The sequence below is a fragment of the Paramisgurnus dabryanus genome, chromosome 1 (assembly GCF_030506205.2).
Source record: "Paramisgurnus dabryanus chromosome 1, PD_genome_1.1, whole genome shotgun sequence".
NCBI classification, from domain to species: domain Eukaryota; kingdom Metazoa; phylum Chordata; class Actinopteri; order Cypriniformes; family Cobitidae; genus Paramisgurnus; species Paramisgurnus dabryanus.
In genome coordinates this window covers 40,056,513-40,070,756 of record NC_133337.1, presented here as the reverse complement: position 1 = coordinate 40,070,756, position 14,244 = coordinate 40,056,513, and the positions used below count along the sequence as shown (strand labels likewise).

Sequence of the window (14,244 nt, the reverse complement as noted above, 5' to 3'; positions counted from 1 at the left end):
AAACATATATACACTGTAATTATATAATTGTAGTGTAATGCCACATAGCCCAAGTTGCTCATTGGTTGGTTTCATGTAGATCTGTAAACCAATCAGGGAATGTTTCCCAAGGAGACAATATTAACCCTTTGTGTACTGCATTTATTTAGTGGTTTGGGCTGGGAAATGAAACTCATAACTTCATTGTCATCTGAATCCATCTTTGCTTATAGTGTTCATCAGAATGTAGAAATTGTATTGTTTGCCTGCACAACGGATCAACTGTTTTGTTAGTTTACTTTGTTAGTTTGTTTATGCTGTTTTTGGTTATTTAGTGATGGTTTATTTAAATGTGTTGTGTTGAATTAAACTACATTTGTGAAGTGGGAGATGTTGACTGTGGGTTGATGTGTTCACAGTTTGCTGTGTTGAAGATTTTGCGGTGTTTCATGAGTGTATTTATATTAGATGTGTGTATGTGATGACTTCACGAGGAAGGCTGTCTTTCCTGTGATGTTTGTTTACATTTTGTTCTGTGCTGTGTAAAGACTTGCCAATATTAATACAACTTTCACCAGAACTGTTATGATAAAATCTATTTTTAATAAGTTTATCGTTTGGGTCTTGCTTACTCCATCAATTAGACCTATGTGCCTTATTTAAGATTTCCCGGAGTATTCTGGGACCTAACAATTTGCTTCCCAATCACCACATAATGTTTTAAGTATTTAGCCTCTTTACATACTTAACATACTTTCTAGAAGTCAGGAAATGTCACTTTCCTGTCCTCCCTTCTAGGGTATTGTTATAGGAATTTCACAATTCGGTTTTATTTTGATTCTTGACGCTTCGGTTCAATTAGATTTAATTCAATACGATATTGATTTACTTGCTTCGGTATCGATTTAATAATAGAACTATTAGATAGTTCTATTATAGAAGAACAGTAGAACCCAAAATGAGCCCATAGGATTTGATGAATCGATATTAAATTGAGAAACAAATAATTGCAATGCATTGATGAATCGATATTTTTACCCAGCCCTACTCCCCACCCTTAACAATCATAACATTGCTCTTGATGTCATTACAGTTAATATCAAAATCTGAATAATATTGCAAACAAATCCTGAGTAACTGCTGAAGACCAGCACTATATGAACAAAACAATACCAAATCATATCCATACGTTAAATGGTTTAACTGCTTTGATAGATCATCCATATAAACATGAAATAAAAGGGAGACAAAATGTTTTCCTGTCCGACTCCATTACACTGAATGGAGCAGACACACAATTACCCAATTTTACATATATTAATGGACAAACAAACCAAAACGCACATATTTTCACAATAAGTTTATGAGTTCCTCAGTTTTGTTACTTATAAAAACATTTTTAATGATTTACATGATCAAAGGCTTTAGAGGCATCAATAAAACACATGAACATTATTGTCACCTTTCTATGGAGATGATTTGGCATTGTATCTGGATGGTAAAGTATTGTTAGCAGGTTATAAATATCTCTGCTACTATAATTTACCAGTCAAAGCAAATAGCTTGTAACCCTCTGGCTTGAAAAACAGTTACACCAGCACTACATATCACAGCAGTGTTATTGCACTGCAAAATACATTTCAGTTTAATAATAAATGAGCACACACAATACTTGAACAGGTGAAGGTTTGAGTGAAAGCCAATTTTTCATTCTTTCTTGATTAATAATGGTCACAGATAGCAGAGAAAATAAATACTTAAATATATCAACTTGGAAAAAACATCACCAAATCATCTGCATCCATTAAATGGTTGATAATGGTTGATAAACAAAGGCTTTAGAGGCATCAATAGAACACATGAACATTATTGTCACCTTGCTATGGAGATGATTACAATGGCATTGTATCTGGATGGTAAAGTGTTGTTAGCAGTGTTGTTACCCTCAACACTGAGCACCACTACAATGATTTTAAACACAAGCTGTTGAATTCTATTGAGTCACAGAATCTTAAGCTTTTATTCAGCTGTCATATTCAGTAAATGTTATGTTCCTGTAATGATTTTTGTGCATTTACAGTTTATGTTAATATTAATACATTTCAGTGTTTCATTTTAAAGATATTTTTGCTTATTTAAAAAATACATTAAGCGTTGTTATGCTTATCATTGCATTGTCATATTTCTGTGAAGACCTCCGTCTTTAAATAAATATGTTTAGATCATCTTTAAAGTTTACACAAAGATTGATAAACTAAAGTGTTAAAGTGAAAAGCATCAGCATAGAAAGAATACAAACAATAAATTTAGCAGTTGTTCTTCCTAATTCATGGGATAATACAATTTATAATACAATAAAACTTTAGACTGTATAAAGAAGATCTGATGTAAATTATATTGAGTACTGAGTATTTAAATAAACTTTATTTATGTACTTTTTCCCAATAAACTGCAGTTAGGAAATAAAATCATGACAAACATGATTTGTACTTGAAACATGAAAAATTAGTTTGAAGATGCAGAAAGCTGCAAAAAAGATGCAAAAAACAGACATTAACATCACCAACACCAAATGCAGAGAAAGCATCAGAAAAATAAGACACCCAACAAAGTTTTTGTGTGTCTGTGCATTTTAATATTAAGTTTAAACATCAGGCCACATGATGATTTTAAATTATTTCCTTTAACATATGAACATGCAGAGAAAACTATAAGTCTTTTTAAGATGTATATATACAATACAATCTGATAAAACAGATCAATAACAATCATATTTCACAGAAATATAAAACAGACTTTAGTTCTTTTAAACCATACAATCACAGTCTTATAATAATTCAGTAGTGTTGTTTATCATTCAACAGTCATTAGATTTGATCTGGTACACAAAAGAGTTTATCTATATGGATTATTATTGGTTACCAGCAGATCTGATGAAGACTGTAACGTTAAAGATTCATAATCCTGCATGAGCTTTAGTTAAAACATGAATATTAGCTTGATGTGAAATGTTTACTTTATCTGAATGTTCACTGATGTTATTTTCATACTCCCATATTATAATCCCGCAGAGATCAAGATGTCTTCCGTCTCTTCCAGACCATAGTCATGATTAAACAACTCATGAAAATAATAACGATGGCTGGTTACTGGTTCTCGTTGAAAGAAATATAAAATATATTTAAAGGTGCGTTAAAACATGATTATGACATGATTTAAAACATAAAAATATCCCACTGTATTAGAAGAGATATGAGGGATTCTGGGAGTTTCATTTACATTCAGGCATTTAGCAGAGGCTTTTGTCCAAAGGCACATCTTTGCTTAAACCAGTAGTGTTAAATGTACACTGCTGGTGTATATAGTGTCAACAGGTCTGCTGGCACTCATAAATACCAGCAGTGTACATTTAACACCAGTGATTTTGTTTTGTACAAAGTGGCAATTTTAACATGCTATAATAAACGATCTATCTATACACTGTGGACACCAAAGACTTATTTTACACATTAAAAATCTCATAATATGACTATTTTAATCCATTTGTGAGTCAAAGAAACTAGTGTTAAAAATGTAACTATCTTGAAAGTGTTAATTTAACTCTGATAAGTGGAGCTATATTAACTCAATATTCAAATCAACTCTGTGACTTTTTGCTGTGTTTGGTTCTGCTACAGGGTGAAATGTCTGTTGGCACAATATAATACAGAGCTACAGTGTAACAGACAGACAGACAGACAGGTGCAGTTCACACAGGGGCGTCAGTTTGTGTTGAAAAGTGGTGGGGACAAAAGATCAGACGAAAAATCATTACAGCATGACTGGAAAAATATTGAATAACGGCACATCAAAAATGGGCATATAGCGTAGGCCAGTCAACAACACAAAAATATTTAGCATAAAACCCTCAACAATGTCAACTGCATATATAACAGTCCCTGCAACACCAGCTCAACCAAACAGTGGCAAAGCACCATACTGTAGAAAACAGCAGCGCGTTAGGTCAATAATTACAATGAAATTCATTACATATAAAAGAAAACACACCATAAGCATACAACGCAACATATGTGTCCCTGGACCATAAAACCAGTCGTAAGTCGCAGGTATCGCTTGATTTTTCATTACATTTTAACCAAATGCTTTCAAAAAGTGGTGGGGACAAAATCAGCCATTTCAAAAATTGGTGGGGACATGGCCCAGTGTAAATGACACCTACTGTATGAGTTCACATATAACCATCTGTCCATTTATGAAGGCCTTAGGGTCACAACAAAACAAGATAAAACTGCTGCTGTCCTTGAGAATGAGATGCACTGTAGTGCTTAAAACAATTGGTGGAAATACTGACTGACTGTTACTCTTAATATTGTCAATCTTGGTTTATTGGCTGTTCCATTTCTGTTCATAAAATATCTGTTAAAAATGTTAAAAAAAATTTAAATACAAATATTTACATGTTATTTAATTTGAGAGGATCTTTCTTTTTTAAGCTGAGTTTTCAGTACTTACAAAACAAAGGTAAACTAACTTAAATAGAGAGAACTAAGAATAAAAATTTAAGTAATATACATCAGGATACCAGGGGAGTTCGGTGCTGCATATAAAACGATATATAAATATGTATTTACATGATACGTATCTTGCCAATCACCAATGTGTCTGTTATCTTTATGTCTGAGATTTGATGGCCAAAGCAAACCAGGTATAGAGGTACATGAAACAGATTTAATGACATTAAAGTAACTGTGTCATCATCAGTGCCTGTGGCAGATTAAAGTTAAAAAATAAAAAATGTTAAAGTCGACTATCATCTCGAGAGGTTTTAGTGTATTTATTTCCGGGCTGTATTGACCGAAAAAGGCAACCAGCTGTTCTGTTTTATAAACAGATTTATAAGCATACTGAATGAGGCAGATGACTTTTAGGATTTAGGATAAAGATTGATAAACTAAAGTGTTAAAAAAGTGTAGAGCATCAGCAGAGAAACTTCACAATACATTCAGCAGTTGTTCATCCTAATTCATCATGTGATTGATGATACAATTTATAATACAATAAAACTTTGACAGTTTAAAGAAGATCAGACATCAATCAATACATTTATTTAAATTTTTTCCCAATAAACTGCAGTTAGGCAATATAATCATGACAAACATGATCAGCACATGTTACAAAAATTAGTTTGAAGATGCAAAAAGTTTCAAAAACAGACATTATCATCACCAACACCAAATGCAGAGAATAAAACATCAGATAAATGTGACAAGTAAACACATTGCATTTCAATATTCATTCATACACTGAAAAAAATGAATCATTGAATTTAATCAATTTTTTTAAGGTAAGTGGTTGCAATCAATTTATTTAAGCTACATTTAAACAAAAGTTTTATATTTTACTTTACTTTACTAATCTTTTTTGTTTAAATGTAGCTTAAATAAATTGATTGCAACCACTTACCTTAAAAAAATTGATTAAATTCAATGATTCATTTTTTTCAGTGTACAGGCCAAGTGTTGATTTTAAATTATTTATTTTAACATATAAATATGCAGAAAAAACTATACATTATTTTACATTAAAGATGTATATACAATACATTCTGATAAAACAGATAAATAACAATCATACTTCACAGAAATATAAGTCAGTCAGTCAGTAGATTTGATCTGGTACACACAAAAGAGTTTATCTATATGGATTCTTATTGGTTACCAGCAGATCTGATGAAGACTGTAACATTAAAGATTCATGAGCTTTAGTAAAAACATGAATATTAGCTTGATGTGATGCTGTTGTTACACTGACATTGTTTCTCTATCTGAACATTCACTGATGTTTCTTTCAACACTGCTTCTTCATCTGAAGGTTCACCAAAGTTTTTTTCACATGTAGCCATATAATAATCCTGTGGAGGTCTAGAAACACCCATATTATAATCTGCTGAAGATCTAGACGGTTTCTGTCTCATCCAGAGAATCAATGCCACAGTCACAATGAAGAAACAGCACAAGAGACAAATGATGACGGCAACAGATGATTTATCTTGTTGAAAAAAATATTTAATATATTTAGATGATTATTTGTTGAAAATATAAAAACAATCTCAGTGTATTAGACAGGATATCTTCAAAAAACTGCATGTGTGCTACTGTATCATCAAGTAAAACATATTTTACAATCAATAATTACTTAAATAAGTTAATACCTAGACCAGGGCTGCGTTCCCCGATAACGTTGTCTCTAAGCACGCTATGAAGACTCTTAACTACAGGTACAGTATAGCTTTTCTAGGCGTGTTTCCCAAACTGTACCATAGCGGGTTTCTTAAGGTATTCCTTCTTACGTACGACGTTACCAGGTACTGTCCATGGCGATGGTGCTGAATAGGTTGATATTGATTGCTCGACAATCAATTGTTCACTTTATGTAATATGTTTTGCGGTGTTCTTTATTAAAGAAACATTTCAGAAATAGTTAAAGTTAAATTTATTAGGAATATCTTGTAAAAATATTTCAAATTGTAAAAACTAAATATAAACCTTGTATATTTTATATCAAACCCACCTGTGCAAAACCCGCAATTCATTTCCAAACGTATCATGTATAAACTGCTCCAATGCATCCGTTATGCCTTCACTTTAAAGGATAATTTATATTAAGAGTTCAAATAAGTGCGTTGCACAGGGTAATAAGGTGGGTCGTGAAAGTCACCTGCTTGGATTTGCATTAAAATTAAATATAAAACAAACTGTCGTTCATTAGTTCACACATTTATTGTGCTTGGACACTATGATTGCATTAGATTTTAGCTTTGATAATTTTAATGTGGAAATTTGACCTTTGGAGACTATACAAGCAGTAATCAAGTGCGCAGTTTATTTTGAATGTTTATAAAGAATATGGCATGCAGTTGCCTCAAAGTTATAAAACATAAAAAACTTCATGATGCAAAGTTGAATTAACATTAATAATAATATTTAGGAAAATCAACAATTATGATTTCGTGATGAGTGTGCTCCCGTGGCATGCGATTTTTTACTTGATTAGTTTTTTTTTCAGCTAAAATAGCCGGTAAACTAAAGATTTAACGGATATGAAATGCACAAATGAAATAGTAAGATTCGCTGTATAGCTGCCTGCCATAGTTTCACCAACTCCTCCACCTAAAATCTTTTTTTAATAGTTTCTTAAGCATGTAATAATAGTTCACAGCTGATGTTCCTTTGGAAAAAAATAATTAAAAATCAACCATCAGTGTAATGATGTCTAATTATGTGAATGTTTTATTCTTTAAATTAAAAAAAAATTGCCTAATTTAACACTGAGTGTACTTCAACTTTTTTTTTTACAGATATTTAGTTATATAGACTGCAATGTACACAAGCTTTTATCACAGTGATGGCCCCTAGCGGAGTCATGTGGGATAAGGTAAAGCTAAGAGTGCTCCAGACCAACCTTCCGAACGAATGACTTGCAGAAGGGATACGTAACTAAGAACGTTTCGGGAAACACGTATTAACGATAAGGTACAGCTTAAGGTACAACTTAAAAGAATATTCTACTCATTTTCAATATTAAACTATGTTATTACCTTAACTAAGAATTGTTGATACATCCCTCTGTCATCTGTGTGCGTGCACGTAAGCTCTGGAGCGCGCTGCGACACTTCGATAGCATTTAGCTTAGCCCCATTCATTCAATGGTATCAAACAGAGATAAAGTTAGAAGTGACCAAACACATCAACATTTTTCCTATTTAAGACGAGTAGTTATACGAGCGAGTTTGGTGGTACAAAATAAAACGTAGCGCTTTTCTAAGTGAATTTAAAAGAGGAACTATATTGTATGGCGGAATAGCACTTTTGGGAGTACTTCGACGCGGCGCAGTAACACCCTCCCTCTCCCATTATGAGAGGGAGAAGGGGAGCGGACTTTTCAGGCGAGTCGAAGTACTCCCAAAAGTGCTATTACGCCATAAAATATAGTTCCTCTTTTAAATCCGCTTAGAAAAGCGCTACGTTTTATTTTGTACAGATGACAGAGGGATGTATCAACTCTTCTTAGTTAAGGTAATAACATAGTTTAATACTGAAAATGAGTAGACTATTCCTTTAAGAACGACGTAGAGCTAAGAAGGTTTCGAGGAACGCAGCCCTGAAGTTTCCTCTTTTAATGTGTTTGATCCATCTGTTAACAGTTTTTAAAACACTTCTAATTAACCCCCAAATATACAGTATAAAATATAACATAAACAATGTTTATATACTGTTACAACAACATTATTGTGTGAGAGTAAAAGGGTTAACTGAGTATTTAGCATAAATTTCTAAATGTATTACCTCTCTGATATTTAAAGTATTTAAATAAAGTATTTGCTATAATGACAGCAGATCTCAATCTAACATGAATTCAATTATCAGTGATGAATAAATATTGAATAAATACCTGTGTCATCTTTAACAGCATCTGTAAACAGATTTTAAAATCACTGTTAATAGCTTCATGATTAGATGAACAAATGTGGATTTATTCCATAATAAACAACATTGAAGCTGTTAAACTGTACCTGTTGTGTTCACACTGAAGTATGTTTCCTTTGCTCCACATGTGGTTTGTACAAAGAATTTGAATTGTGTTGTCATGGCTTTATCTGCAGTGTAAGGACATGAAAATCTGCTCATCTCTACACAGGGATCCCTGAATACCTCTCTACAGATTGTTGGGACATCATCTGCTTCTGTATTAATAAACTTGTACATCATTCTGCAGCAGTTTTGGTTCGGATAAGAGACTGTGCAGGTGAGAGTTATTTTATCTCCCACATGTGCAGTCATATCTTTACACATAATTGTGATCTCTGCAAAAGAACAAACGATATTAACTTTATACAACAACTCAATAAAACAGGTATTTTATCTCAAGAAATTAAATTAATTGAACAACTAGACTAATTGCTATTTACTAACTTATACATTTTTTCTAAAGCTATTTATTTTTTAATTTGTCTATACTCTAACACTCTAACAATCCTTTTTTCAAATAAACGTATTGCTTATTTTCTAGTTTGTTATTAATCCTTCAGTTAACTTGCCAGTGAATAATAACTATAATATTTTTCAATAAGCAAAGTAAGTCAAGTCACAAGTGCATTAACACAATCTATATGCTGTATCAAAGATGCACTTTAAAGAGAGACGCAGAAAAGGTGTAGTGGACGCTCTGACGCTCTCTCTCTCTCTCTCTCTCTCTCTCTCTCTCTCTCTCTCTCTCTCTCCCTCTCTCTCATCACCTCGAAATTTCCAACTGTTTGATTTTTGTTTTCATTTATGTAATGCCTTTCAATAAATGTAATGTGTCCTTAGAGACGCCGGTTTTATTTCACACTTTACATAAATGACATGATTAGTTCAAATAAAGATTGCCTTGTCACTGTCAGTGTTGCCTGTCATTCATGAATTATTTTAATAAATCAATTAAAGAATCATTAAGTTAGCTATATGCTTAAGCAAGGAGGGGATAGACTTAAAGAAGAGACGCATACAGCCACAGGTAACTCGCGCACGCATCTCTCTCTCTCTCTCTCTCTCTCTCTCTCTCTGGTCCTTCTCTTTCAGTTCTCTGTCTCTCTCTTTTAAAAATTAATTTAATAAAAGTGATAATTCATTTAAATAAAAGCAATACAATGGCACTACTTTATTTAAAGCGGATGGAGTGCAAGCCTTAACTTAAGAAAAGGGGAAGTCCAATCTAGACATTTTAGCCTGTTTATCACGGGTAATTTATGTCCACTTTGCATTATACATGAGGAAAAATAAATAAATTTGCACGATTTCGATTGTTAGATTGATAGTGTGTTGAAGCGGAATTTTCGTAACGGTCTTTAATGGACACAATTAACCAGAATGCACTGCGCGAAACTGAGTCATTAGCTCCACCCACTAACCACTGTTCGATGCAGTCGTCAGGTTTGTTTGACTTCATGCGGCGCCGCAGGAACCGACAGCTGGATGACGTCAAGGTTCCGCGAAAGGGATTTAAAAGCAAACTCCTCCGTATGATTTCGCGAATCGCTCTCGCGGTACTTTGACGTCATCCGGCTGTCGATTCTTGCAACGCCACATGAAGTTGAACAAGCCTAACTTCTTTTACCGCTCAACTTGCTCTCAAATCAACTCAAGTCAACTTGAAGTTAGCCGGCAGACGAACCCATCCAAAGAGTAACTCCGCTTTAACCGTCTCTGAGGGGGAAATCACCAAAGCCCTCGATAAAAGATGACTAGAACCTGTGCAGTATGTGGATGTAAGGACAACAAATTCAGGCCACCGGGAGTTTTTATTGTTGACATCAACGCGACCCTCAGCTGACCCACCACTACACTACTTTGAATATGCAGCCAGCACTTTCGTCAGGAAGATTTTGAGAACTGTTTTCAGCCCAGTTTTTCCGCGGAGGTAATGTAAAATTGTTAAAATATCTAAAACATCATTTGGCTTAGTTGTTGCTTGTTTTGTGTAACTACGGTAAACATACTACGTAGAAAGTTATTATCATGTTGTTGTTATTATAAACACGAGCAAAGCAAGCTAACGTTAGCTCCTGTGCAGCTGTCAATCAAAAACGTTATCATCTACTGTCAATCATCTCGCCTCAAGACCCGCCCCCATTTAGAACATTCAGAATTAATGTAGTCGTGCATTTTTCTTCCGGTGATTTGATGACGCGTCAAATCACCGTTACTGTAGCATTAAAAAGCTTTAATTTTTTATATGGAGTTAGTACATTTGATGGCAGCACAATCAACTACATATATGGCATGAAATATAGTGTTGGAGCATAATGTTGTTTTAGGGTGGACTTCCGCTTTAAGAAAATGACCTCATTTTTACCCGTCTGTTAAAAACGCGGTGGGTGGTTCTTCGCCTCTACAGTACGTCATGCATTAAAACCCTTTAATGCATGGCTAGCCGTGGATTATCCCTTACCTAACCTACACTTACACACCAAAGGAAATTTAAAATAGTGAATCAGAAAATAGTGGCTCTTTAACTGAACATTTAGCATGAAATTTGAAAGCTTTTTAATGAAGTTGTTGCTTTAATGACAACTGAATCGAACCTTACCAATCATGAGCCCCATTCTCTTTCATAGTAGGAAAAAAGAATACTATGGAAGTGAATGGGGCTCATAAACAGATTGGATACAAACATTCCTCAAAATATCTTCCTTCATGTTTTCCAGTATAAAGGACTTTATGCAGGTTTGTAACAACATGAGGGTGAGTACATTTATGTAAGTTAATTGTGAGAAAAAAATTATTTTTGGGTGAACTATCCCTTTAATGACATGCATACTCAATCTGACAGAAATTCAATAATCAGTGATAAAGATTTTAAAATCACTGTTAATAAATTCACGATAGATGTATAAATATGGATTAACTTCATAATAAACAATATTAAATCTGTACCTGTTATGTTCACACTGAAATATGTGCTCAGTGGTCCACATGTGGTTTGTAAAAAGAATTTGAATTTTGTTGTCATGGCTTTATTTGCAGTGTAAGGACATGAAACTCTGCTCAGATGATCACTTCTGAACTCCTCTCTACAGATTGTTGGGACATCATCTGCTTCTGGATTAATAAACTTGTAGCTCTTCATGGAGCATCCTTTTCTCAGATAAGAGACAGTGCAGGTGAGATTTATTTTATCTTCCACACGTGCAGTCACATCTTCACAGTTAATTGTGATCTCTGCAAAAGAAAATATGATATTAACTGTATACAACAACTCAATAAAAATATATTTATATCTCAAGAAATGAAATTAATTGAACAACTAGATTTATTCATATTTACTAACTGATACAGTTTGCTTAACCCATATTTCAATTTGTCTATCACTCTACCAATCAAATTTCCAAATAAATTACTTGCTTACTTTCTAATTTCTAAGTGACATAAAGCAACGTAAGTAAATTCACATTTACACGATTTATGTGCTGTATTGATGTAAAACATGTCATGTATTTGCACATAAACATGACATGTATAATGTTGTGTAATGTAATAGACTATCATGAGCAAATATTAACTTCAAACTACACAGCATTACTAAATTCTGTATTTCTTCATTTATGATCAATCACTTAATCATCTCATCTGTCAACACAACACTGTCTCCAGATCAGATGATACAATTCACTCTTCTCTCTTCATAAAGGGTTTATTTTTGTCTAGGCAATCATACTGATACTTCAAATACATTCACTCGTAAAATGTAATAAGAAGACATTATGCAGAATTGTATAATCCAGAGTTTCTAAAATTAATTAATATTTTTACCATTATCATCCTCCTCACAGACAGATGTAAAGGTCCAAACCAGCAGAACTAGTAACACAACATTAACAACACCCATCATCCAGCTCCTGTTATTAAAAAAATAGAAAGTTATTTTCAAACATTCAGTCCTGCTAACGCTATAGCTCAATCTGTTGTTTTCGACTCTTAACGTTTATGTTGGGGTTAAATTGATTAATTCCATAATTAAAAATGTGTAATCGTACATCCCAAACAAAGCTCAAGATTAAGAAATACTTTTACAATCACTTTAACAAATCAAAAAATATCATAAAACAAGAATATCAAACCATCTGATGTCTTTCAGTCACGACAGAACTGAGATCTAACTTACAGAAAGTAAAACAGGGTGTAACTCTGTTACTCTTAGGGCTGGTTTCCCGAACAGAGACTAGCTTAAACCAGGACTAGGCTTGGTTTAATTAGGAAATATAACTAGTTTTAACAAACATGCCTTTACTAAAACCATTACTTGTGTGCATTTTGAGGCAAAACAAAGGGCACTGATGTATTTTAAGATATGTCAGTGCAAGTTGTTTTCAGTTTGGATGGCTCTTACATTTATTTTAGTCTAGGACTAGTCTAATCCCTGTCCAGGAAACCACCCCTTAAAGTGTACATTACACTGCCTTAACAAACATCAATCGATAAAATAAGATTACATGGATCCATATCAAATAAATAAAATACATTTAAAATAAGACGAAACGAGGATTTTAGGTTAAAATAATAAAACCAAAAACAAACCTGCTGTACAAGACGCGGAAGCCCTCAAATCTCTTTCACTTTCACAATGACTTGTGACAAACGCCGTTTCTGCTCCCTTAAAAGGCACTTCAGCAAGAGGACGCTGCATAAAACTGTAGGCTATCTCTTAATAAAGAGAAAATTACATTGTTTTCATTGCTATATTCACCAAGTGTATTTTAATAGCCAAACTATAAGACAACTGCGCAGCTCCCTTGGAGTTTACTCCTTCTTCGTTTACTTCTTCTTCTTCTGGTGTTTTATGGCGGTGTGGCAAACCAACGGAAAGGTGCATTACCGCCTCCTACTGATCTGGAATGAACATGGATTTGGAAGAAAGGAATGCAAAAAAAAACAAGGGAAATTAAAAACTAAATTCTATCTATTGTTACATTGGAGTTTACATTAAGAGCTTTGATCTTTAAATGGAATAGGGTATAGGGATGATCACTGCAGATTGGTTTCGCCCCTGATCTCAAGATGTGTTTCTTTTTCTTTCACACTTTATGGTTACAGCTGTCAGGCAGTTTTACTCACTACTGCCCCTAGAGGCATCACAGATTTCTGACGCTCCATGATGAAGAGTTTTCTGCTTTGGTCTCTCTGTGCTTTGTGTAAGGGTTAGACACTTTGTAGAACAAATCTTTAGTATGAAATCCATTGCATACAGTAAGCTTTAAACTATTTTATCAGTGTTAAGTGTATTTAATCAATCAACCAAACTTTATCATGGACACTCTCTTTGTCCAAAGCAGAAACAGAAAATACAAAGAGATACTCGACAATCACTTATTTACACGTGTACTAAAACACCAATGACTCCACATATTTGAAAAAAATATTTATATAATTATATAATTATAGTGTTATGCCACATAGCCCAAGTTGCTCATTGGTTGGTTTCATAGATCAGATAGCAGAGAAAATAAATACTTAAATATCAACTTCTTAAAGAAACATTTCATATGTGGACATGATGTCACAACCTGGTAGTTAAACCTAGACTTAAACACAAGCTGTTGATTTTTTTAAAAGTAATAACATCTTAAAAAATAACAGAAGATAACATTACATCACATTATACATTTCAGTGTTTCATTTTAAAGACGTTTTTTTTTTGCTATACAATAAGCATTGTTATGCATGTGCT

At 33.5% G+C, this 14,244-nt stretch overlaps 1 protein-coding gene across 2 annotated transcripts; it reads right to left on the bottom strand.

Annotated features, from left to right (window-relative positions):
- Window positions 1–5,437: 5,437 nt before the first annotated feature.
- On the bottom strand, window positions 5,438–13,345 carry LOC135743126 (uncharacterized). Of its 2 annotated transcripts, none has more exons than XM_065260683.2 (6): window positions 13,095–13,345; window positions 12,330–12,415; window positions 11,454–11,738; window positions 8,552–8,842; window positions 8,431–8,451; window positions 5,438–5,944 (listed from the first exon to the last, which is right to left on the bottom strand). In XM_065260683.2, the coding sequence occupies exons 2-6, from the start codon at window positions 12,406–12,408 to the stop codon at window positions 5,934–5,936; spliced, it is 687 nt and encodes a 228-aa protein (XP_065116755.1). In that variant the 5' UTR covers window positions 12,409–12,415; window positions 13,095–13,345; the 3' UTR covers window positions 5,438–5,933. The 2 variants fall into 2 exon arrangements, with proteins under 2 accessions (XP_065116755.1, XP_065116754.1); XM_065260682.2 differs by having other exon boundaries at window positions 5,441–6,027.
- Window positions 13,346–14,244: the final 899 nt, after the last annotated feature.

What these genes read in the sequence shown, in the direction of transcription:
- LOC135743126 (XM_065260682.2), bottom strand. Translation starts at nt 12,408, where the DNA reads ATGATGGGTGTTGTTAATGTTGTGTTACTAGTTCTGCTGGTTTGGACC. An exon ending in TTTCAGTGTGAACATAACAG is followed by an intron (nt 8,843 to 11,453) that starts GTACAGATTTAA and finishes GTTCTTTTGCAG; the next exon opens with AGATCACAATTATGTGTAAA. An exon ending in TGCTGTTAAAGATGACACAG is followed by an intron (nt 6,028 to 8,430) that starts GTATTTATTCAA and finishes TTTTTCAACAAG; the next exon opens with ATAAATCATCTGTTGCCGTC.